Source organism: Pelodiscus sinensis, chromosome 4, assembly GCF_049634645.1.
Source record: "Pelodiscus sinensis isolate JC-2024 chromosome 4, ASM4963464v1, whole genome shotgun sequence".
In the NCBI taxonomy this organism is placed as follows: Eukaryota; Metazoa; Chordata; order Testudines; family Trionychidae; genus Pelodiscus; species Pelodiscus sinensis.
Genome location: NC_134714.1, coordinates 128,316,684 through 128,341,904, shown reverse-complemented (window position 1 = coordinate 128,341,904; position 25,221 = coordinate 128,316,684). Strand labels below are relative to the sequence as shown.

The 25,221-nt window shown below is 58.8% G+C and overlaps 2 protein-coding genes across 10 annotated transcripts in view; one reads left to right on the top strand and one right to left on the bottom strand.

Moving 5' to 3' along the window:
• Positions 1-3,196, top strand: part of SLC43A3 (solute carrier family 43 member 3) — a 62,528-nt gene extending 59,332 nt beyond the window's left edge. For all 8 annotated transcript variants that reach the window (XM_075928594.1, XM_075928596.1, XM_075928591.1 and 5 more), the window contains 4 exons: positions 224-343; positions 520-706; positions 904-1,027; positions 1,485-3,196. In XM_075928594.1, the coding sequence (XP_075784709.1) occupies positions 224-343; positions 520-706; positions 904-1,027; positions 1,485-1,640 (587 nt within the window). In that variant the 3' untranslated portion in view covers positions 1,641-3,196. The remainder of the gene's footprint in view (positions 1-223; positions 344-519; positions 707-903; positions 1,028-1,484) is intronic.
• LOC102445614 (proteoglycan 3-like) lies at positions 2,641-9,584 on the bottom strand. Of its 2 annotated transcripts, none has more exons than XM_075928600.1 (6): positions 9,487-9,584; positions 5,090-5,161; positions 4,504-4,679; positions 4,053-4,187; positions 3,465-3,576; positions 2,641-2,779 (listed from the first exon to the last, which is right to left on the bottom strand). In XM_075928600.1, exons 2-6 carry the CDS (start codon positions 5,148-5,150, stop codon positions 2,721-2,723), a joined length of 543 nt encoding a protein of 180 aa, XP_075784715.1. In that variant the 5' UTR covers positions 5,151-5,161; positions 9,487-9,584; the 3' UTR covers positions 2,641-2,720. The 2 variants fall into 2 exon arrangements, with proteins under 2 accessions (XP_075784715.1, XP_075784714.1); XM_075928599.1 differs by lacking the exon at positions 9,487-9,584 and adding an exon at positions 5,685-5,813.
• Positions 9,585-25,221: the final 15,637 nt, after the last annotated feature.

Sequence of the window (25,221 nt, the reverse complement as noted above, 5' to 3'; positions counted from 1 at the left end):
ACATAACAGTGGTTGCACCAATCATCTGCCTATTATAACATCACAGGAGGTTGGTGCTGGTGTCACCCAGGGGAAACTGAGGCAGGGGGCAGGGCAGTGGCTTGGCCAAGGTCTCCCAGGCCTGGGAGGGGAGGCTGCCCTTCCGTCCAGGGGCTCAGGAAGTGAGCAGTGTGCGGGGGCTGGCGTCTTGAGCCATCATGCCGTGTGCTATCTCTGTTCCCAGTGAGCACCTACACCAATGCCTTCGCCTTCACCCAGCTGTGCGGGGTTCTGTGTGCCCCCTGGAACGGGCTCATCTTGGACCGGCACAAACGCGGGAAGACTAAGGAAGGGAGCGCCAAAGGTAATCGCCCCATCTGTCTCCAGCCACTGGGCCCACCCAGTGCTGTGAGCTTCCCCGCAGCAGTGCCCACTAGTGCTGTGAGCATCCCTGCAGTGGGATCCTGGCGCTGTGAGCTTCCCTGCAGCAGTGTCCCATGCCTCTCCCTGGCCCCACGTGGTGTCTGTCCTGTGTCTCAGGTGCCGTGGACCCTCTGGCGGATCTGCGCTCCTGTGTCCTGTCGCTGGCCGTGACGGCGCTGCAGTGCGTGGCCTTCTCGGTGTGCGCCTCCGTGCCGGTGCTGCCCGTGCAGTACGTCACCTTCATCCTGCAGGTGCTGAGCCGCTCCTTCCTGTACGGGGGCAACGCCGCTTTCCTGGCCATCGCGTGAGTCGCCCAGGGCCCGGGCTGGGGAGGGGAGATGCGAGAGCTGGGGGGGGGGGGGCAGGGGAGCAGAGCTGGGCTGGAGGAGATGGAGGGAGGCCTGGCAGCACTGGGCAGTGGGAAGGGTTTGGCTCTGGCCTGTCTCGGCAGTGGCCTGCCCAGATCTAACGTCCCCGCCCGTCCGGGGCGCGTCCCCACAGGTTCCCTCTGGAGCACTTTGGGAAGCTCTACGGGCTGGTGATGGGCCTGTCGGCTGTGGTGTCGCTCCTGCAGTACCCCTGCTTCGCGCTCGTCAAGGGACCGCTCGGTGACGACCCCTTCTATGTGAGTGGCCGGGCCTGGGGAACGTGATCGACCCCCCCGCAGTGAGAGATGAGGGGGGCCCCCGCCGGGCCTGGGGAACGTGATCGACCCCCCGCACTGAGAGACGGGGGGCCCAGTGCCCGGCCTGGGGAACGTGATCAACCCCCCGCAGTGAGAGACGGGGGGCCCTGTGCCGGGTCTGGGGAACGTGATCAACCCCCCACAGTGAGAGACGGGGGGGCCCGCGCCCGGCCTGGGGAACGTTATCGACCCCCCGCAGTGAGAGACGGGGGGCCCTGTGCCGGGTCTGGGGAACGTGATCAACCCCCCCGCAGTGAGAGACAGGGGGGCCCGCGCCCGGCCTGGGGAACATTATTGACCCCCCGCAGTGAGAGAAGGGGGGGGCCCCGTGTCGGGCCTGGGGAACGTTATCGACACCTCACTCCTGTGTTGTTCAAAATCTGATCCTCCCACCCAGGTGAACATCGGCCTCAACATCGTCATCCTGCTGGCCTTTGTCAGCCCGCTGGTGGTGCTGCGGGAGTGCCGGCGCCGGGCGAAGGAGCAGGACGAGCCACGCGCCGACCCATCCCCTCCGGCCCTGCACAAGTCTGGGGTGGAATCCTCCATCTGACCCCCCTCCCATGGATCTGGGGGGGCTGTTCCCCACACCAAAAGGGAACTAGGAAAGGGAATTAGGGCGGATCCCGGCCCCTCCCCAGCTGGGGCCCTCCAGGCAGGATTGGCACTGCCAGCTCCAGCCAAACGCTGGCTGCGGTGCGGGGTCACGTTGGGCCCTTTGGTCCAGAGACTTGATTTTCTCGGTGTTTGTAGAACCGGGTGGGTATAAATCCCTCCGTGCTCCGAGGTGCCTGGGGGCAGCGCTGGGGGGTATTTCAGGCCCCTCTCTTGGCAGGCTGCCTTCTAGCTCCCGGTTTCTTCTTTTTTACGACCGCGATTTTGTAGCTTTGTTGTAGCAGCGAAGGAGCCGGATGCTCCGGCGCCTTTGTCCTGGAAATCGCATAAATGCTAACGCGGCGCTAACCCAGCTCTGCACGGCGCCCGTGGGACAGGTCGCCCCCCAGCCCGTGCTGCCCCAGTACTGGGGAACCCACCGACCCCATGAGGAGGATCCAACAGGAAGCAAGGCTCCTACTAAAATCTTGCCCCCTGTTCCGGGTGGGGATCTGGTGGGCTCTGGCGCCCACCCCTGCTTGACTGCAGAGCCTCTGCGCTGAGGCATCTCCTCCCACGACAAGCCCCCTCAAAGCCGCTCTCCGGGGAGCAAAATATCTGATGCTTCCTGATAGCAGCCTACAGCATGGGCTGCAGCCCCCTGCTCCCTTCTGGGCCCGGCCTCTCTGAGCCCTTTGCTTGCTGGGCACGTCCCAGGAGGACCCCAGAACTGGACACGGTCCCCGAGCAGCACTAACTCCCCCTGCTACCCCAGGTGGGGTAACCCCCAGCCCCCTCCCACCCAGCCCAGCCCCAGCAGGAAGGAGTGAGGCCAGGGGTGCTGAAAGAAAAGCTGTTTTATTGCAGGGAGTCACAGGCCATGACCAAGAGTGGGGGCCAGAGGCTGCCTCCCCCTGGGGAGCTGTGGGGGGCTGGGAGGGGAGCCGACTCCAGGGAGCAGGGGTGGCAGGGTGGAGCAGGGAGGCCCAGGCCAGCAGAGCGATGGGGGCAGGGCGACCCCGTGGCAGGAGCATCCCCCTCAGTATTCGCAGACAAAGGGCAGGCGAGTTCCGCAATTGAGGCATCTCCATAGACCAGCTGGAAGAGAAGGGGGGGGTCAGTTCCCTCCAGGCCGGCACCTGGAACCCTCCCCACTGCCCCGCCCCGATCATCTTCATAGGAATGGCCAGACTGGGTCAGACCAAAGATCCATCTACCCCACTGTCCTGTCTGCCGACAGTGGCCAATGCCAGATACCCCAAAGGGAGGGATCACAACAGGGAATCATCACGTGATCCCTGCCCTGTCACCCATTCTCAGACTCTGACACAGAGGCAAGGGTCACCATCCCTGCCTATCCTGGCTAACACCCATTGAAGGACCTAACCTCCATGAATCTATCTTGCTCTTCTTTGAACCCTGTTAAAGTTCCAGCCTTCACTGCATCCTGTGACAAGGAGTTCCACAGGTTGACAGTGCGCTACCTGAATAAAAACTTCCTTTTGTTTGTTTTAAGCCTGCAGCCAATTATTTTCATTTGGTGACCCCTAGTTCTTATCTTGTGGCAATAAGAACTTTCCTTATTCACTTTCTCCACACCACTCATGATTTTATAGATCTCTCGCGTATCCTCCCTTAGTCTCTTTTCTAAGCTGAAAAGGCCAAGTCCCCAGATCCCTGTGGCCCACACACCCGGTTCCCCTACCCCAGGACTCTTCTTCCCCAAGCAGTGACAAGATCCCCATCTCCACCCTGCTCCCCCCCAGTGCCTGGGGTGACTCACTTGCGGTGCACATGGTCACACAACGTGTCCAAAAGCTCCTGGGGTACCCTCGGGCCCAGTTGGAGTAGTTCCAGACGCTGTTGTCCATCCAGTGGGTGCGCACCCAGAAAAACTGGAGGGGGGAGGCACAGTTGAACTGGGGTAGGCTCAATGCTGTCCCATCTTCAGGGCGCCCTGGGGAAACCCCCCTCCCTTGAGGGCCGGGGCCTTGGCTCCCAGGAGCTACCGCGGCCCTGGAGCCACACGGGGCTGGGGGTCTCAGTGAGGGGCTCTGGTTTGGGGGCCAGACCCCAGAGCAGGGTGCCCCTGGCATTTGCTGGCCCTAGTCTCTGCCTTGTTTCCCATCCTAGGCAACTGAAGGTCAATGGGCCCCAAGGAAACGACCAGCCTGAGGGGGCAGCTGGGACCCACGGCTGAGCCGGCTGAGCCATCCAGGGCTGCCTCTCAGGGAGCAAGCGGGGGTGGCCTGGGGCCGGGCTTTGGCTGGGATGCACTGAGCTGCCGTGGGGGCCGGATCCTCCTGCCCATGCTGCAGGCCCGGGCAGGGCACAGGGGAGACTGGGGCAGCGGGGCTGGACCTCTCCTTACCCTCCAGGAGGCTTTCCCGCCGAGCCACAGATCGCTGCGGTTGGTGCGGGTGCGAGCTGTGCAGCGTAGCTTCTCGTTGACTGCATGGCTGTGGATGGAGGCCAGGCGGCCGCGGTAGCAGCGGGAGCACTGACGCTGTGGGGAGAGGTGAGAGGGCAGCCAGGGCTCCAGGCACACAGTGACATCCACCAGCCAGTGCCCCCCCACGCCACCTCCTGCCCCTATCCCCCTCCACTGCCCCATGCACCACTCACCACAGCCCTCCCATTGCCTCCATGCCCCCCTCCCCATGCCCGCCACCCTCCATGCCATCAACTCTCCCTATGCCAACCCTGCTCCCCCTCCGATGCCTTCACTGCCCCACGCTCCCTCCACTGCCTCTCTGGGCCTCCTAACTCACCTCCTGACCCATCTGTGAGTCCCCCACCCACCTGCCCCCTGCTCCACTCACCTGGGCACCCCTAAAAGTCTGGCAACTGCTCACAAACACATAGCGGTAGGTGCGGCCCCCAGTGCCTGGCACGACCATCCGGACGATCTCACTCTCCGTGGGGCAGGGTGGCTCTGGCTCCCCAGACTCCTCCTCACCCTCTTCATCCGGGATCTCCTGCTCCAGAGCACCTGCATCTGGGGGGGTGCACACACCAGTGGACCCTTCCAGCCTCAAATCAGAGCCTAGCCCTCGAACAATCCATGGATGCAGGGGGCTGGGAGGGGCCAGGGGACCCTGGTGTCCGGGCTGCTGAGGTTTGGGGAGTCATTGGAAGATTAGGGGATGCTGGGGTCCGGAATGGAGAGGGTCGGGGGAGATTGTGCGACCAGGGAACCCAGGTGGCCAGCCCAGAGTGGGGCTGTGGGTCGGTGAGAGCACAGATCTGGGGGTACTGGAGCCCTGTCCTGTCCTTGCTGGGGTCTGACCCAACCCAAGCAGGGTGTGCGGGAGGGGAGGTTCCCATTGGGGAGATGGCCTATAGGACAGACACACCCCGGGGTGGGGGAAGGGCTGTAGCCACAGGGACTTGGGCCCCGGAACTTACCAAGCTGGTGAGCAGAGACGGCCCCTAGCAGGGCAAGTGACAGGACCAGGGACAGCTTCATCTTGGGTGGAGCTGGGGGGTGAAGTGCTGTGAGACACAGATTGACCCCCCCAAATTCCTCCCTCCCCCACCGAGCCCAGACTGACCGCTCCGCTTAGAACCCCACCGCCCGGCACTGCACCTGCCCTGTACCGCAGGCACCAGCAATATGGGCACCCACTGGCTATGGAGAGAGACTGTCAGGGAGAACAGCATGGATCGTTAGCCTGTGGAACTCCCTGCTACATGATAAAGAAACCAAGTGCACTGAGCAATACCAGTGCACTTGGTTCTTATATCCTGTGGCGGGGAGTTCCACAGGCATCAAGGCAGCTTCAGGGGCCAAGAATGAGGCTTCACGAGCTCAGCCTGAAGGGCAGGAGCTAAGCAGGCCCTGGGGTCAGGCTGGGATTTTCCTCAGCCACAGAGAGATGAATTATGGGAGTCACCTCCTCAGGGCATCTAGTGCTGGTTCCTGAGAGCCAGGCCCTGCCCTGGGGTTGATCCCCATCACCTCCCCCCACAGTCCCTGGGGCCACCCAGAGACCCCGCTCACCTCTGTGACAGCCACCAGTCCGGGGAGCTCTGCCTGGTCCAGCCGTGCCAGCCCCTTATACTGGGCTGGAGCAGGAAGCTGGGGATGGGGAAAGAGCCCAGCTCCCAGCCCCTTGTGCTCCCCCCTCCCTGCCCCCTACAGCTTGTGACGCCCACCCTGGGCTGTGCCCCCCCAGCTGCCTCATGTTGCCCCCTAGTGGCCATCAGGGGAGCTCACAAATCAGCTGTTTCCCCCGCCCCCCTGCCCATCCCAGCCCCGCTCTCAGGCAGCAGGTTCCCTGCAGATAAGCATCTCCCTTTCACAAGGGGATTGACACAGTAACGGCCGCACTGGGACCCGATAACCCGGGGCTGTTACACCGCAGGGCCCGGCCACAGGGAACGGGGCAGCCCCCAGCGGGGCTAGTGCCAGCTCCCCCTGAGTGCCGGGGTCAGGGTCCGCTCCCCTCCCCTGCCGGGTACTCACTGGGGGGTGCCCCTCTGAGCCAGACACACACCCCCCACTACCATGGGCCTGTGCACTATGGGGCTGGAGTGCGTCCCTGTCCTGCCTGCTGGGACCCATGATTGGGAGCCTGGACACAGCTGAATTTTGGGGCTTCAATTGGCCTCTCTCAGCCCCCACAGCTGGCACTGATGCTCCCTGCAGCTGCCCCCATGAGAATGTGGGGGGCCCTGTCTGCTCCTGCATCATGTTGAGTGCTGGCCCTACCCAGGGGCTCCCGCCCCCATCCCCACAGAGCAGAGCGCAGCCTCTGCACAGAAACCCCAGCCCGGCCTGGAAGACTCCCAGTGACGGAGCATCTGCCCCGCCCGGGCGAGGTGACCCCAGGGAAAATCCCTTTCATTGCACCAGCCTGCCCCGAATCTCCCCAGCTTCCTCTCCAGCCATCTGGGCCAGGCTGTGGCTGAGAGCCCGGAGCCCTCGCGTTTCGCAGGCCCGCTCCCAGGGAATGGGGTCGGCTCCCTGCCCCCGGGGAGAGTGGTTACGCCATTGGGAGACACACAGGGCAGGGGGACTGGGGCAGCTGAGAGGCTGTGGTGTTTTAGATGCTGCTTGTAATTATTAGAACTGGGAGCATGGGTTGTTGGGAGTCTGGAAGCACAAGGATACTGGAAGGTGGGGGAGAGAAGATTAGCCAGGCCTGAGTGAGAGCTACTGAGGAATGCAGCAGCTTTGTAAATAAAGTCCTGTTGAAGTTTGTTTGCACCTTGCTTGCATGATACAACATTTTGGCGATGAGATGGATCTTCTGCCTCTGAACCCACCTGCACCCTTTCTGCAAAGCCCAGGTGAGCCTCCAATTGCTTTTACTGCCTGGATCCATATGTTTGAGACTTACCTGCTTGCAATCAGTGCTACAGAGATTTCTGAAGTAAGAAAACGTGCTCTGTTAATCCACTGCCTTGGAGCAGAAGGGCAGCGCGTATTTTACACTTTTCCCCTTGCAGATGATAAATATGAGACTGCACTCACTGCCTTAAAGAACTTTTTTGTGCCAAAAGTGAATGTGGTAGCTACTCGCTACAGATTTCGCCAGTGTGAGCAGAAACCAGGGGAGACTATAACACAGTTTATTGTTTCTCTGAGGAGTCTGATTATAACTTGTGACTTTGGGAATATGGCAGATGAGATGATTAGAGACCAGCTCATTGAGAGAACGACCGAGGTTCGTGAAAGAGAACGCTTGCTTCTAGAACCACAACTTACACTGGAAAAAGCAATAACCATTGCTGCCCAGACTGAGTCAGCTATAGCAGAAACCAAAATAATGAGCATGGATATAGGAGCCCCAATCCAGGCTGTGACTCCTTTGGAGAAAAGTCCAGTTTCACTGCAGACGAATAATTATAAGGAGAAAACAAATGAAAAACCACAGAATCGGCAAATTCAAAGCACAGCAAAAGCATGCTTTCCACAACACCTTGCAAGCTACACAAGATGTCCTGCAAAAATAGCTCAGTGCAATCACTGCAAAGAGATTGGGCATTTTGCTAAGATATGCCGCTGTAGCCAGTCCAATCAACAGGTGCATGCAGTTACAATACTAGATGTTACTGTGCTGAGTGTGGACAAAATCACTACTGCACATATTCCAGAACAGATACATGGTTACGTCTACACTGGTATGATCTTGCACAAGAACTCTTTTGCGGAAGAGTTCTTGTGCAAAAACTCTTCCAGAAGAGAGCGTCTACACTGGGATGTGCTTTTGCGCAAGAGCCTCCGTGCCAGTGTCGACGCTCTCTTGCACAAGAAAGCTCCCATGGCCATTTTAGCCGTCGGGCTTTCTTGCGCAAGAAATTCATGTTGCCTGTCTACACTGGCCTCTTGTGCAAGAACAGTTGCACAAGAGGGCTTATTCCTGAGCGGGAGCATCAGAGTTCTTGCGCAAGAAGCCCTGATTTCACACATTAGAACGTCAGTGTCCTTGCCCAAGAACTCGTGGCCAGTGTAGACAGGCAGCAAGTTTTGCACAAAAGTGGCCGCTTTTGCGCAAGATCGCACCAATGTAGACACAGCCTATTAAGGTGCACTATAAATGTTTCCACCACATCTTCAGGCAAACGACATCCTGTTCAGCTAATGTTGGACACTGGCTCAGCAGTATCTATACTACCCGATTCCATCTATCTGCATTACTTTGAAGACGTGCCTCCTAGTGAACCCAGACTTCACTTGGTGTGCTGTTTGAAAAACCAAATTCCAGTTCATGGCTGGCTGCCAGCAACAGTGACTTTTGGCGATTGCTGTGTAACTACATTGTCCACGGAGGCTCTCTTATCCTTGGCAGCGATTTCTTGGCTACTTTAAACTTCAGGGTAGTTAATGGACAAATTGATCTTCCTCAGCAAAGTGCTCTTGCAGGACACACACCAGTTTCAGGGCTCACAGGTCATGTCCATACTCGACCCCTTGGTTCCCAGGCAGAACCCTCCTCTCCAGTGAAACAGCCCTTTCTCAGTGAGTCCATTCCAGTGTGGTGACTCTGCCTTGGGGTGCCTACTCTCACCTGGGGGGTCCGCCCCTCCACCTCCAGGATGGTGCCTCTCAAGGCCTTCAGCTGCCTGCCTCCGCCGTGAGCCCCCTTGGGGGGGCTCCACTCTCTCTGGACCCCCGGGGCCTCCACTCCCAGAAGGAATAGCGCCCCCCTGTTCTCTAGACCAGGGCAACTATCAGCCAGCACAAAACAGGAGGTTTTATTGAGCTTTGAACACAGCAACGGGTCTCTCAGGCCGGTAGGCCTGGGCCCTCAGCCCACACGTCAGTCTCCCCTGCAGCCAGCTGAGCTCTGCCCTCAGTCCCCCCCAAAACAGCCCCAGTCTCCCAGCAGAGGCTCCAATATCCCCAGCAGCAGCCCCTCCCCCGTCCATTGTCTTCTCCGCAGGTAAGAGGGTCGCCTGGCCCCTCTCTTCTCCGCCTCCTCTCCTCTGTTCAATGTTCTCCCCTCGCTGGGATCAGCTGGGTCCTTCTCTGCAGCCCATTGTCTGTCGTCTGGCCAGATCCGGCCGTGTCCTCTGAGCAGGGTCGGGGTCACCAGGGTCCCAGATACCACAGCTCCAACTCTGGGCTGTTCTCGGAAACAACAAACTCCCCCCCCCCTTGACACATTAAACCAGTAACTTCCGGGCACTGAGTGCCCCCCTGCACGCAACACCCCCCTTTGAACTCCCGGAGCTCCCCACTTCCGCACAGACCCAAGACCAAGTCGGGGAGAAACTTGGCTGTGCTTAGGGGTTTGTGCCCAAAGTTAACATGCGACATAATGTGATGCCTGCACGACAGAAGTTACGGCGCTTACCATTTTCAGTCAGGGAAGCTGTTTCAGAGAAACTTAAAAAAACCCTGCTGCATGGGGACTGCGGACTCCAAACGGCCGCTTGCTGCCACTTGCTCCCCTGCCGCGGCCCGGCTGAGCGGCGCAGAAGTCAGCCGAGCGCCACGGCGGGAGTCAAGAGCGCCGCCCACAGGGAACAGCCAGCGTTTCAGCGTTACAGAGTCACAGACATTGGGCTAATATATATATGACGCCGTGTAGCAAAGATGTTTTCTACTCTTGGTTTGCAGAGCGCATACCACCAGGTTATGTTGCATGAAGAGAGCAGAGACCTCACAGCATTTATTACACGAGGGACTATTTCGTTTTAAACGTGTTCCATACGGTCTTGCATCTGCCACAAGTGCCTTCCAGAAAATGATGTCATTGATTCTGAAGAATCAACATGGAGTTCAGTGCTATCTGGATGATATTATCGTGTTTGGAAATACTCCTGAGGAGCATGGGAATACCCTGCCGTCTGTACTAAACTGTATCAGCACAGCAGGCCTCAAGCTCAATTTGTCTAAATGCAAATTCAGACAAACAGAACTCTCCTTTCTGGGGCATACAATTTCACCGGCTGGACTGAAACCTGATCCAGATCATATCCTAGCAATTTCAAATGCTCCTCCTCCAACCGATTTGCAAACCTTACATTCCTTCTTGGGTCTAACCTCCTGGTATGCAAAATTCATTCCCAATTCTGCTTCTGTCATTGACCCATAACGAGAATTACTATGGAGAAGTTCAACCTTGGTGTGGACAACGGATGTACAAGCTAGTTTGGAAACTGTGAAAGACTTGATTGTACATAATCCAGTACTTGCACTATTCAGTCCTGCATTGCCCACAATTGTGACTACTGATGCGTCTGATTATGGACTTGGGGTTGTCCTCACACAACTTCATGAGGACAACACAGAGAGGACTGTTGCATTTGCTTCAAGAACACTGAGTGATGCTGAGAGAAAATATACTACAGTGGAAAAAGAAGCACTTGCTTGTGTCTGAGCCTCTGAAAAATGGAGAACTTACCTGTGGGGCCGCATGTTCAAGTTGCGCACAGACCACAGCCCTTTGACAACATTGCTAACCACAAAAGGACTGGGAAGAGCAGGGAATCGTATTGCTAGATGGTCTGCAAAACTGCTCTCTTTCAATTATGAACTGGAATATAAGCCTGGAAACCAAAATGTGATAGCTGATTGCCTCTCTCGCCTGCCTTTGTCTTTACCAGATGGTCCACTGGAGGATGAGGATGAAGTAGTTGTGCTTATTACAAGCACTCTTACTGCAGTTACAAGAGAGCAATTCCAAGCTGCATGTTCAGCATGTCCAATTCAACAAAAGCTATGGGAATTTCTGACAAAGAGATGGCCCAGTAATCCTAAAAACCTTGATCCAGTTTTGCTGCCTTATTTTAGAGTTCGGGATGAACTTTCTTTGCTTGATGGCTGTGTGCTACAAGGTACACACCAGACTACTTGTGCCAGAAGAATTACAGTCAAAACTCATACACCTGGCACACGATACTCATCAAGGAATTGTCAGAACCAAAAACGACTATGGGGTCTGTATTGGTGGCCAAGAATGGATACACAAACTGAAGACATTATAAAATCCTGTGTCACTTGCCAAATGCATGTTAAGACAGCAGTGACATGTACCCCACCATTACAGCCTGGTCCTCTTCCTGATTCTGCATGGGGGAAAGTTGCGATTAATGTCCTAGGACCCTTTGATACTGCTCTAATTGACTCTCATTATGCCATCACTTTAATAGACTATTTCAGTAAATGGCTTGAAGTAGCATTTACATCGCAAATCTCTTCTGATACAGTAATTAAGTTCCTCTCTACAGTTTTTAGCAGGGAAGGTAACCCCAAAGAACTGGTTTCAGATAATGGTAGTCAATTTACTTCCCTAGAATTTGAAACTTTTCTAGCAGAGAGGAACATTTTACATAGAAGATCATCCCTGTATTACCCTCAAGCCAATGGGGAAATCGAAAGGTTTAACAGAAGTTGAAAGAGAGTTTGCAAATGGCTAAACTGGAAGGGTGATCGTGGATAACCTTCACTACTGATTTCTTGCAAGCATACAGGGCTACACGACATGCCACAATGCAAAGATCACCCGCAGAGTTACTGCATGGAAAACAGATGGATAATAAACTGAACATTGCTGGATTTTTAAAAGCAAGACCTGATGCACTAAGCGAGGATGATGTGAGAAAAACTGTTGAACAGAACCAAGAAAAACATAAGGCTTTCACAGACAAATGATGGAGTGCTAAGGAATCAAAGTCTGAGTGTGGTTCCTTTGTCAGAGTAAGAAAACCTGGAATTTTACGCAAAGGGGACCATAAATTCACATCTCTTCTTAAAATCATAATGGGTATGTCTACACTAGCCCCCTAGTTCGAACTAATGTAGGCATTCAAACTTGCAAATGAAGCCCAGGATTTAAATATCCCAGGCTTCATTTGCATGTTCCTGGGCGTCGCCGTTTTTAAATCCCCCTTAGTCCGAACTCTGTGCCGGTGGCTACACGCGGCACGGAGTAGGTAGTTCGAATTAAAGATTGTGGAATGAGGTATAACGGTAGTTCATATTAGGATCTTTAATTCGAACTACCTACTCTGTGCCGCGTGTAGCCACAGGCACGGAGTTCGGACTAAGGGGGATTTAAAAATGGCGGCGCCCGGGAACATGCAAATGAAGCCCAGGATATTTAAATCCTGGGCTTCATTTGCAATTCTGCTTGCCCTAATTACCCTACCTAGCTTGAACTAACGAGCTAGTGTAGACGTACCCATAGAGAGGAAGGGACCTTACACCTATTGATTTTCTGATGGGCGGGTATGGAACGCTTCTTATCTTGCACCTGCGTATGCACCAAGAAGAGATGATACCCACACCCAGTCCGCGATGGATGAGTTCAGTGTAGTACCAACACAACAAGACACTGCACTAGAAACAGGGTTTGAGAGAGGGTCCGTCAGACCCAGATGACCACCTGTCTGGACTAGAGACTATGTTATGAAGTATTGACAGTGTAATATTTCTGCCAGCAGTACAGAGGCTTGTTCCATATTTGTTGCTGTGGTTAGAACAACAATGTTTATTTTATAATTGAGAGAGCTCGTGGCCCCATCTTCCAGCTGCTCCCCCCGCCCACGCCAGGTTCCGTCCGGTGCGCATATGGAAAAATCAGAGAATACTGGACATTGCACATGTCTGGTATTCTCTGATTTTTTTTTACCGGACCAAGAGCGCAAATACCGGACTGTCCGGTAGATACCGGCCACCTGGCCACCCTACTACTGAGGGGTGCAGCAGCTTTGTAAAGAGATTTCAGTTCTGTTGAAGTTTGTTAGCACCTTGCTTGCATGATACAACAGAGGCCTCCCTCTGTGGCTGGGCAGTGCAAGGCTCAGGGCTGAGGCCGTGGGCAGAGGCCACCAGCCCCAAGACCCCGGCTCTGCAGGATGCGTCCCGGCTCCCTCTGCCTCGGTGTCGCCGTCCCCCCGGCCAAGCTCAGGCCTTGCCCCCCCCCGGCCTGGGGCCCCTCTGGAGGGGTTGGGCAGCCTCAGCCCAGCGCAGGCCCAATCTGCCCTCAGGCAGAGTCGGGGCAGGGGCAGATCATCTGTCTCCCATGGAGATGGCTCCTTCTGGGCAGGGCGCAGGCCTCTCCCGGTCCCCCCCAGCTGGCAGGGCCACTCCCCTTCCATTCGACCTCCCTGCAGCCAGCCCCACTGCCCCCCAGGCTTGCATGGGACTGTCCCTCCATCCCCCCACCACAGCCAGCCCCAATGCCCCCCAGGCCTGCTTAGGCCTGTCCCCGCACACAGCCAGCTCCACTGCCCCCCAGCCCCACTTGGGACTGTCCCTCCACCCTCCACCTCAGCCAGTCCCATTTCCCTCCAGCCCTGCATGCTCCTGTCTGTCCTCCCCCCCCCCAGCCAGCCCCACTGCCCCCCAGCCCTGCATGTGCTTGTTTCTCCATCCCCCCACCACAGCCAGTCCCACTGCCCCCCAGCCCTGCATGGGACTGTCCTTCAATGCCAGGCTAGAGGCAGAGAGGCAAACGGAGCAGGGAAGAGATGGGGTGTGGGTAGGATGGCCAGGCATCCGGTTTTGAACCGGACAGTCCGGTATTTAAGCTTTCTCTCCGGGAAACAGATTGAGGAAATATCAGACATATAAATGTCTGGTATTTTCTAATTAGATATGTTTTATTATTATCAGGAGTATCAGTACGTAGCTGCGCACTGCGTGAGTGTGTCTACTAGCCAGGCAGTATGCAGCTACGCGGTAGGGAGGAGAGGGGCGGGGGCAGGATGGAATCCCTGGGGCCGGACTAGCCTGTGCACCCCACTGGGTCCATGAGTGGGATGGGCAACACCCCGGGATCTGTGTGCACCCGGGTCAGCCCTGCTCCCTGCTGGCCAATTCCCCCCTGGCCTGGCCTGCTTCCCCGACCCCTCCAGACCAGCCCTGATTTCTGCCAGCCGCCCCCCCCGATCTCCCCGTCCAGCCCCGCTCCCCCTGACACTCTCCCGGCCAACCCTGCTCCCCTCCTAGCCAGTCCCCCCCCAATCTCCCCCAGCCATCACTACTCCCCCCGACCACATCCCGGCCAGCCTTGCTTCCCACCAGCCAGTTCCCCCCTAACCCCTCCCTGCCAGCCCTACTTCCCGCCGGCCGGTTCTCCCGATCTCCCCGCCATCCCCACTCCCCTCCCAACTGGTCCCCCGCATCCCGTTCTGAGATCATGTGTCTGGTATTTTTTTGAAACCCATCTGGTAACCCTAGGTGTGGGCGAGTTGTTGCCAGGGCTGGGAGCTGTGGGGTGGGACGAGGCAGGAGCCAGGCCAGGCCAGAGGGCAGTGTGGTCTGGGCACTGAGAGCAGCACTGATGGGGGGCTGGTGCCAGGGCGCTGCACAGCTCCACCCTGGGTCTGCCAGCGTCAGCGGGGGAACGTTTCCAGCCCCTGAGCTGCAGCCCCACTGGGCAGGTCCCCATGGCCATGCTGGAGAGAGGGGACCCTGGCTCTGAGGGGCACCCCCCAGAGAGTACCAGGCAGGGGAGGGGAGATAACCCGACCCTGGCACTCAGGGGTAGCTGGCACTCAGGGGTAGTCCTGTTCCCTGTGGCCGGGAGCCCGGCCCTGTGGCTTGTAGTGTAAACGGCTCCGGGTTATCGGAGGGCCCAGGCGCGGGGTCCCAGCGCGACCGTTACTGTGTGAAATGCCCCTTGAGAAACCAGCCTGGCCTGGAGATGCTTATCTGCTGGGAGGCCCTGAGCCCGCGGGGCCTGAGGGTGGGGCTGGGAGAAGGCTGCAGGCGGCACCTGACAAGAACGCTCCTCAGTCCCGACCCGCAGCCCCTGCCAGCCTGTTCCTCGGGCGCCCCTCGGTCCCACCCCAACCTGCACCCCAGCCCTGGGCTCCCTGCCCCATACACAGACTCTAGGCTGTGGTCCCTGCCAGATCTCCTGGGTCTGCCACTTCCTGCTGTGACGTAGTGGGGGGCTGTCTGCTCTGTCACCCGGGGTTCCCCTGCACTGGGATGAGATTCCCACTGACTCACCCACATGTGGATCGGCCCAGACACCTAGGCCCAGCTTTAGCAGACAACAAGGCTTTTCCCAGAGGGAGAGACGAAGGAAGGGAGGCGGAGACGGACGCCTGGCTGGGGGGCAGTTTTTGGCTGGGAAACATGAAGGGAACAGACTAAGCTGAGTGCTAAAGGTTTAAGGGGTGATGGACCCCCAACCCAAGGGGTCTGAGGCATCCTGGCCCTGACTCCTGTAACCCCATCACATCTGTGCTGGGCTGTATCCTGGAGAAGCAATTAACCCCGCTCTGTTCTACTGGCTGGCGGAGTCTGTTCTGGCTCCTATGGGGGTGCAGGATCACACGTGCCTGTTCCCCCCAATGGGCCGTGTTCTTCCCCATGGACAGGCCTCCCTGGTACCTCCCGGGAAACCGGGCCAGTGCCTTTTCCCTGGGTGGGGGTGCGCAGGGCAGCACAGCCTGGCTACGTCTAGACTGGCATGATTTTACAGAAATGCTTTTAACGGAAAAGTTTCCCGTTAAATGCATTTTCAGAACAGAGCGTCTAGATTGACACAGACGCTTTTCTGCAAAAGCACTTTTTGTGGAAAAGCGTCCGTGCCAATCTAGACACGCTTTTCCGAAAAAAGCCCCGCTCGCCATTTTCGCAATCGGGGCTTTTTTGTGGAAAACAAATCTGGGCTGACTACACTGGCCCTTTTGCGCAAAAGTTTTGCGCAACGGGACTTTTGCCCAAACGGGAGCAGCATAGTATTTCCGCAAGAAGCACTGATTTCAGACAGTAGGAAGCCGGTGCTTTTGCGGAAATTCAAGCGGCCAGTGTAGACAGCTGGCAAGTTTTTCCGGAAAAGCGGCTGATTTTCCGGAAAAACTGGCCCGTCTAGACACAGCCCCTGTGTTTGAAGCAGCCACCGGGCAGCCTGGAATTTCCTGACCTCTTCCCCCCCCTCAGCTCACCCACATTTAGATCCACTCTGAGGGTGGAGAATGCATGCGCCCCCCCCCTCCGAGCAGCACAGCTGGGCTGACCTGTGTGGATGTGGCGAGGGGGGAGACGAAAGCTTCCATCAGCATTTAGGGGACCCTGCTGCCTCAGGCCCCTCCCCGATGGCCTGGATCATTGGTGCCTGTGGCTGCCCTGGCAGGGAAAAGGTGTGGGGGGTTTTACACCCGTTCTGCCTGTCCGGGCTGGTGGGTACAGTCGGTCACTGGGGTGCTTGTTGTCTCTTCCGGCACGGTTGCAGCCCACTGGTCACGGTGTATTCTTAGCACCCCCGCTAGCTGCTGTCCCAAAAGTCTCGTGCCTCTGGCTCTGTGCCAGAAGGATGGGAGCCCCTCAGCCCGCCAAGTCCAGTGGGGGAACAGAGATGCCTGCTGCTCAGAAACGTGTTATCCACGGTCACCGATGGGGGGGGGGAGCCACCGGGCCCTGCACCCTCATCTGCAGCCAAAGGTGGCTGTCAGCCAACAGGTGCAACAGAAGGTTTATTGGTTCAGGGACCCAGCGTAGCACAGACTTGTCAGCACGGGAACCAGCAGCAGCCAGCACCATCCATCTTGGGGTGAGGAGGGCCCAACGCCAGGGTCCTGCCACCCTCATCTCTGCACCCCAAGCCAGCCAGACTCACTCACGCACCCCAGCAGCCCAGCTCTGTCTGCAGCCAGCCCCGCCTCCAGCCTTTGTCCTGCTTCTGGGCAAAAGGTGCCACCAGGTCACACCCCCCTCCCAGGCTCAGGTTACCTTGAGACAGGGCCATAGTGACCCTGCTGGCTTGGGCAGCCTCCCTCAGTGAGTCACACCCGGAATTCCCATCCCCTCCTAGATAGCGGTGCAGTGCCCAGGGAAACTGAGGCACACACAGGGGGTTACCACAGGATAGTAGAACTCACATGCAACATAACAAAGCGAATAGAGTGAGCAGCAGCCTCACTTTGTCACATCCACACTTCTGCCTTTCGCCGCATTCTCCCCACACGCAGCCCCACTGATGTCCCTACGCCTCTCCCAACAGCCTCGGCTAGTCCTGAGCTCCCCCCAAACCCATCCCTCACACCCTCCAGTTCCCCTGAATCCTCACCAGTAGCCCTGTTTGTACAGCCCCATGCCAGGTCGGTTCACCACTCACATCTTAGCAGAAGGCAGGCGGTTGTCAGTCTTTGAGAATCTAAACTCTAAAGCTTTGGTCACAGGAAGAAAGGAAAATGCAGGACAATGTAGCACTTTAAAGACTAACAAGATGGTTTATTAGATGATGAGCTTTCGTGGGCCAGACCCACTTCCTCAGATCAAATAGTGGAAGAAAATAGTAAGAAAGGGTGAGAGTGACAGTTGTTAATGGAATCAAATTCCCCCAACAATTGCACCGTTCTTGGATCTGGCTTGCAGCAGGGATGGGACAAACCACTTCCGTCAAGTCTTTGATGCCCATCCCTAGGTGGGGAGCCCGTACCATGCACCGAGTGTGCCCGGTCTCAGCACTGCGTCCGTGGGCGCGCTCCAAGTCTGCCTGTTTTCAGCTTTGCACCAAACAGGCAGCACTTAGCTATGGCCCATTGATACCTGCTGGGATTTGGTCCATTGACTAGAGGGTGCTTGGTCCTGCCAGGAGGGTAGAGGATGGGACCTGATGAGCCCTCAAGGTCCCTTCCAGCTCTAGGAGTCCAGGATTCTGTGATTCCAGTAGAGTTCGGACTGGTTGTCCCCGGCTGGGATCCGGACCATTGACCCGAGTTGGGATCGGGCCCATTGGCACCCTCCAGAGCTCCCCCTGCTCCCCACACCCCCTGCAGTGAGCAGCTGCCTGTGACAGGTTTGCACAGCAGCCTAGGCCAGGGGGCTGTGGCTTGGCGGGGGAGGGGAACAGGCAAGGTTGAGGGGCTCTGTGTGGAGGGTGGAGAAGGAGAAAGACCCCCCCCCCCGAGTCATCAAGCTGCCAGAGCCCACCCAGGTGGGGGATGGGCACGGAGGGGGATCCCACAGAGGTCGGGTTGGTAGCCAGGTGATGCAGCCACACCACCTGCACGGCACCCAAGTGCCCAGCAGGGGGCAGGTGGATGCTCAGGGCGGCCGTGTGGCCTAGTGGAGGAAGCTGTGACCGGGGCAGGGACAGGCTGTCCCACGGCCCCCCTGGGTGACTTTGGCCATGTCCCATCATGCTCTAGGCCTGAGGGTAACAGCGCAAAGTACTTTCTCCCTGCACTGGCGGGAATTTCTGCCACGCCCTGGCCAGAGCAGGGGGGTCTGTCCCCATCCCGCCATCGCTCCGGCTCGCCAGAGACCTGAGGCTGATTGAATGTGCTGCACGGGATGGGTCCAGCCACCCACCAGACGACTGGCGCTCGGCTCTGACTGCCAGGGAATCCCGTGGCAGTCAGCCTGGCTTTGCCCACCGAGATCAGAGCCCCCGCTGCACCCGGTGCTGCACAGAGCAAACAAGGGACAGCCCCTGCCCAAGGAGTTCACAGGCTGTACAGAGAACAGTGGGCAGGGGAAACTGAGGCACAGAACTGGGCTATGACTGTCTTGCTGTCCCGACTCCCACCTGCTGTCCTGCCCACTGGGCCAGCTAAACCCATCGTAACCAACACACTGGGGGTATGTCTACACTACAGCGCTAATTCCAACTAACTTAGTTCGAATTAGTTAATTTGAACTAAGCTAATTCGAATTAGCGCAGCTAGACTTAAAAACTAGTTCGAATTAGCGTTTTGCTAATTTGAACTAGCATGTCCACACAGAGTGGACCCTGAACCGGGGTTAAGGCTGGCCGGAAGCAGTGCCGGCAGGGCATCAGATTAGGACTTAAAGCGTGGAGCTGCTGTCTCAGGCTAGCCGAGGGCTGTGCTTAAAGGGACCCGACCCCCACCCCGGACAGACAGTTCTCAGGGTTCCCCGCTTGCAAAGCAGTCCTGGCTTGGAGTGCCCTGAGTGCCCACATGGGGGCAGAGGGCAGCTGCAGGGGGCATCAGAGACAGCTGTGGGGGGCACTATGGGGAGTGGGGGGGTGCCTATTGTTACCCCAGAGCTCAGCACTGGCCAGATCCTGCCCCCCAGGCTGTGGGTCCCAGTGCCCCTGCTCACCGCAGGCAGGGCAGGGCCATGTGACAGGGCCTGCCTGGTCGCCCCTCAGGAGCCCCAGCCCCATAGTGCACTGGCCCATGGCAGTGTGTGTGTGGGGGGGTCCCTTGCTCTGAGGGGCACCCCCCAGTGAGTATCTGGCAGGAGAGGAGAGAGGACCCTGACCCTGGCACCCGGGGGGGGGGGGGCTGCCTTTAGCCCTGCTGGGAGCTGTCCTGTTCCCTGCGGCCAGGCACCCGGCCCTGCGGTGTAACAGTCCCAGATTATCGGGGTCCCAGCGCGGCCGTTACTGTGTCAATCCCCTTGTGAAAGCGGCCCGGCCGGCGGGGAGATGCTTATCTGCAGGGAACCTGCAGCCTGGGCTGGGGTGGGATGGGGGAATGAGTGTGTGGGGAGGGGAGAGCAGGGCCATGTGATTGACAGCAGCGCTCCGCAGTCCTGACTCGCAGCCCCGTGCGCGGCTGCCCAGCACCAGGCAGGGGCCTGTCCCTCTGACCAAGGTGGCGCTGCCCCTGCTGGGGGAGTTTCCCAGCTGGGGTTTGGGTTGCCAGATGGTTTAACCAAAAATACCGAATATCCCCCACCCCACCCCCCGAAGAAAAACACCCGGGAAAAAATTCTTTTGAGGAAAAAAAGAAGGGGGAGACCAAAGTTGTTAAGCAAAAAAAAAAAAAAAATACAGAACGTTTTGGGTGTCTGGTATTTTCTGAATTATTTTACTGTACAGGAGGCAAAAAATCCCAGACTGTCCCCGTCAGTACCGGACACCTGACAACCCCAGCTGGGGTCAAGGGGCAGATCCCGGCTGGTGTCAATCGGCCGTAGCTCCGTGCGGGATGGAGAGGTGGGGGGGAATGGGGCAGACCCCAGCTGGTGTAAAGCGTCGGTGCCTCTTACCAGTGGGGTGGGTCCCGCTGCGTTGCCGTGTTGGGTGGGACGCTCCCCCCAGACCTGGGCACCCGGCAATGGGGCAGAGGCCCTGCTGGGGCCGGTCCCTGAGCAGCTCCAGGTCAGGTCTGGGGGCTGTGGGGCTGAGGCCAGAAGGGCCCGTTTGGAGCATCCGCTTCAGGCCCCATCGTCAGCCAGGGAAGGGCCCCGGCCACTGCTCCGCCCTCCCCCAGTGTCAGAACCCCCAGGAGTGAGATCCCAGGGTCCCACCTGGCTCACACAATGCCCCTCGATCCTTCCCACCCCACGGCCATCCTAGCCCAGTCAGCACCTCCAGCCCACCTGTTCCTGCTGGGACACACCCCCTGCCATGCGCCCTGAGCTGCACCCAGCTGAGCCAGGCCCCTCTCTCCCGACCCCCAGCCCCCCTAGCCCATCCCTGAACTCCCCTGACCTCAGCTCTGGGGGGCCCCTCTCTCCCGACCCCCAGCACCTGCTCTCCCTGCCTTACACCTCTTCCCGGGACCAGGCTGGCGGCTCCCGGGAGCCTCCCCAGGACCGCAAGAGACGGGCACCCGCCTGGGCTAGTGCGGACATCGTGGACCTAGTCCACTACCTCCGCCCTAGGCACAGGAAAGTGGCCGTCTAGGGCAGGATAGCTGCCAGCCTGGCCACCCAGGAGCAGGTGTGCATGAAAATCAAGGTGGTCCACTGAGACCCCCGACCCTGAGCCCTCAGCTTACAATGGCCGTCCTGGGTCAGACCAAAGGTCCATCTAGCCCAGTAACCTGTCTGCCGACAGCGGCCACCCCTAGAGACCCTGGAGGGGATGGACCGAAGACAGTGACCAAGCCATTTGTCTCGTGCCATCCCTCTCCAGCCTTCCACAAACTTTGGGCAGGGACACCACTCCTACCCCCTGGCTAATACTACTCCATGGACCCAACCTCCATGACTTGATCTCACTTCTCTTTAAACTCTTTGCTTTGTGAAGAACAACTTTCTGATACTAGTTTGAAGCCTGCTACCCATTCCTTTCCTTTGGTGTCCTCTAGTCCTTCTATTATGGGAACTAATGAAGAACTTTTCTGTATGCACCCTCTCCACCCCACTCATACTTTTATAGACCTCTATCCTGTCCCCCCTCCGTCTCCTCTTTTCTAAGCTGAAAAGTCCCAGTCTCTTTAGCCTCTCTTCATATGGGACCTGTTCCAAACCCCTCATCATTGTACTTGCCCTTCCCTCTCCCACCCTCTCTCTTCCCCTCTCACACCTCCTTTTCCCAGTCTCCCCCAGTTTTGTTCAATAAAGAGAGATTCTATTTTTGAACACAATTGTCCTTTATTTTGTACATCAGGAAGGGGGGCTAGGGAAGGGTACGTGGAAGGAGGTGAGGGAGGAATGGGGTACGAGCCCCCGATGGGGAGGACTGGGCTGGCTCTGCGGGCTTCTGGGGGTGGAAGCTCTCCTGCAGCCACCCAATTGCCCCCTCTCCCCAGATGGCAGCCTGCGGCAAGTGCAGCCGGGCTGATGGCCGAGTGATGTGATGTGCCCAGTGGGTACTCTGGGCAATGCAAGCCAGGACTGCTTTGCAAGCGGGGAACCCCTGAGAACTGTCTGTCCGGGGTGGGGGTCGGGACCCTTTAAGCGCAGCCCTCGGCTAGCCTGAGACAGCAGCTCCACGCTCTAAGTCCTCCTCTGATGCCCTGCCGGCACTGCTTCCGGCCATCCTTAACCCTGGTTCAGGGTCCACTCTGTGTGGACATGCTAGTTCGAATTAGCAAAACACTAATTCGAACTAGTTTTTTAGTCTGGATGCGTTAGTTCGAATTAGCGCTGTAGTGTAGACGTACCCTAGGTCAGGGGAGGGGAACCTCAGGCCTGGGAGCCGGATGCAGCCCCTGGCTGCCTGCATCAGGCCCCAAGCTCAGGGCTCTCCCCTGACGTTGGGGAACCCACGCTGGCACCCCAGGCCCCCCCCCACTGCCCCACCGCAGGGGTGGAGGACACAGAATGTACCAGGCTGGGCTCCGCTAGGCTCTGGTGTGGGAGGGGAGCGCGGGGAGTGTCTTTCTCCTTAGCTGGGGGCCACATCAGTGAGGGGAGGGGTCAGCAGCCCCCAGCACATAAAAGGTTCCCAGCCCTGGTCTATGGGGAGTTGGATGCCCCATCATGGCCACTAGGGGGCGACAGAAAGCAGCCAGTGGGTCAGAACCCAGGCTGGGGGTGGGGGTGCTGTGAGCCATGGGAGGTGGGGGTGGAGGCACAAGGAGCTGGGAGCTGATAGCAGCTCTTTCCCCACCCTCCCAGCTTCCTGCCACAGCTCAGTATAAGGGGCTGGGAGGGCTGGAGGGGAAGTCAGAGATGAGAGGTGTAGGAGAGCCGGGCGTTTCTCAGTTTGGTCTCGGTGAGGATGGTGGGGGGGCCCAGGCTGGGGGTCAGTGTGGGCTCCATGGGGGATGGTGGGGGGGCTCAGGCTGGGGGTCAGTGTGGGCTCCATGGGGAATGGTGGGGGGGCCCAGGCTGGGGGTCAGTGTGGGCTCCATGGGAGATGGCGGGGGGCCCAGGCTGGGGGTCAGTGTGGGCTCCATGAGGGATGGACGGGGGCCCAGGCTGGGGGTCAGTGTGGGCTCCATGGGGGATGGTGGGGGGGCCCAGGCTGGGGGTCAGTGTGGGCTCCATGGGAGATGGCGGGGGGCCCAGGCTGGGGGTCAGTGTGGGCTCCATGAGGGATGGACGGGGGCCCAGGCTGGGGGTCAGTGTGGGCTCCATGGGGAATGGTGGGGGGGCCCAGGCTGGGGGTCAGTGTGGGCTCCATGGGAGATGGCGGGGGGCCCAGGCTGGGGGTCAGTGTGGGCTCCATGAGGGATGGACGGGGGCCCAGGCTGGGGGTCAGTGTGGGCTCCATGGGGGATGGTGGGGGGGCCCAGGCTGGGGGTCAGTGTGGGCTCCATGGGAGATGGCGGGGGGCCCAGGCTGGGGGTCAGTGTGGGCTCCATGGGGGATGGATGGGGGCCCAGGCTGGGGGTCAGTGTGGGCTCCATGGGGGATGGACAGGGGCTCAGGCTGGGGGTCAGTGTGGGCTCCATGGGGGATGGATGGGGGCCCAGGCTGGGGGTCAGTGTGGACTCCATGGGGGATGGACAGGGGCTCAGGCTGGGGGTCAGTGTGGGCTCCATGGGGGATGGATGGGGTCCCAGGCTGGGGGTCAGTGCGGGCTCCATGGGGGATGGATGGGGGCCCAGGCTGGGGGTCAGTGTGGACTCCATGGGGGATGGACAGGGGCTCAGGCTGGGGGTCAGTGTGGGCTCCATGGGGGATGGATGGGGTCCCAGGCTGGGGGTCAGTGTGGGCTCCATGGGGGCGGCACTGGACAGTGAGGGGCTGTCCGTGGGGAGTTGTCTGTCTCATGGTGTCTCCCCCCAGGTCTGCCCGAGATGAGCCTGTTTCTGGTGATCGTCCTGCTGGGAGCCGTGGCCGGGGGACCTCTCTGTAAGTGGAGCCCCTCCCCCGGCCCGGCCACTTTCCCCAGTGGGGACCCCCTAGAGGAGGCTACTACATGGGCCCCATGGACCGAGCATGGGCCTTACATCCCCAGACGTCTCCCTGAGCCCTGCTGGTCCCTGGGGCCCCCTGACCCCAAGCCTGGCTCTGTCCTGGCACCTGGGTCCCCATCCCCCACTGGCCCCAGCCAAGCCTGTCTCAGCCCCAGCGCACGCGCCCCAGCCCCTGATGTTTTACCTGCTGGTCCCCGCAGCCACTAGGGCATCTCCCCTCCCCCGCCCAGCTGTTGGCCGTCTGGGGTGCCCCATGGGGCTGGAAGGGCCCATTGGCCTCTCTCTGCCCCCAGCCCAGAGGGCCCCGGAGCTGGAGGGACCAGACGAGCAGGGCAGCTCCGCTCTGCAGGAGGAGCCCGTGGGGTCGGCGCCGTGCCAGGGGGAAGAACGGGGCTTCGGGGCGAGAGGCGCTAAGCCCCCCCGTTACAAGCTAGAGAACACCCTCACCCCAATGGCCGCTAGTCTGCACCTGATCCCCATTTCTTCCTCTTGCTCCTCTGCCGTTCATTGCACCTCTCTGTCCTCTTCCTTTCCCATGCCACTGTACACCAGGCCCCTTTTCCCCTGGTTCCCCTCGGAGATCCGGGGGCCTGTTGTTGGTAAAAGTTACTGTCTCTACAGGCTCCAGGCTCCTCTCCTTATTTCCTTTTCCTGCCTGTCCGTGTGTGTCCCGAAACACTGTTGCTGCTTGAAAAATATTCTGCTTTAAGTCCGGGTATCCCCTACCTGGATCGATGGGTCCCAAACTCACTTTCATCGTTGAATTCAAGCCATCGAGCAGGGCAGTCTTAAAAGCCAATGTACCGAAATCAGGGGCAGTTCCTCGATCCACTGGCACAACCCCAGATGCCATGGCCAAAATCTTCTTCTTCATCACATACAGGCCCCGCGTCGGGCCTGGGGAACGTTATCGATCCCCCCGCACTGAGAGACAAGGGGCTCTGCGTCGGGCCTGGGGAACGTTATCAACACCCCCTCAGTGAGAGACAGCAGCGGGAGGGGGGTGGCCAACGCTGGTTTTGGGGAACGTTATCAACCCCCTACAGTGAGAGGCGGCGGCAGCTTTGGGCCGGGCCTGGGGAACATTATCGACACCTCACTCCTGTGTTGTTCAAAACCTGATTCTCCCACCCAGGTGAACATCGGCCTCAACATCGTCATCCTGCTGGCCTTTGTCAGCCCGCTGGTGGTGCTGTGGGAGTGCCGGCGCCGGGCGAAGGAGCAGGACGAGCCACGCGCGGACCCATCCCCTCCGGCCCTGCACAAGGCTGGGGTGGAATCCTCCATCTGACCCCCCCTCCCATGGATCTGGGGGGGCTGTTCCCCCCACCAAAAGGGAACAAGGAAAGGGAATTAGGGCTGATCCCGGCCCCTCCCTCCACCCAGGATTGGCACTGCCAGCTCCAGCCAAACGCTGGCTGCGGTGCAGGGTCACGTTGGGCCCTTTGGTCCAGAGACTTGATTTTCTCGGTGTTTGTAGAGCCGGGTGGGTATAAATCCCTCCGTGCTCCGAGGTGCCTGGGGGCAGCGCTGGGGGGTATTTCAGGCCCCTCTCTTGGCAGGCTGCCTTCTAGCGCCCCCGGTTTCTTCTTTTTTATGACCGCGATTTTGTA

What these genes read in the sequence shown, in the direction of transcription:
- LOC102445614 (XM_075928600.1), bottom strand. Translation starts at nt 5,150, where the DNA reads ATGAAGCTGTCCCTGGTCCTGTCACTTGCCCTGCTAGGGGCCGTCTCT. An exon ending in AGACTTTTAGGGGTGCCCAG is followed by an intron (nt 4,188 to 4,503) that starts GTGAGTGGAGCA and finishes CTCTCCCCACAG; the next exon opens with CGTCAGTGCTCCCGCTGCTA. An exon ending in GCGGGAAAGCCTCCTGGAGG is followed by an intron (nt 3,577 to 4,052) that starts GTAAGGAGAGGT and finishes TCCCCCCTCCAG; the next exon opens with TTTTTCTGGGTGCGCACCCA.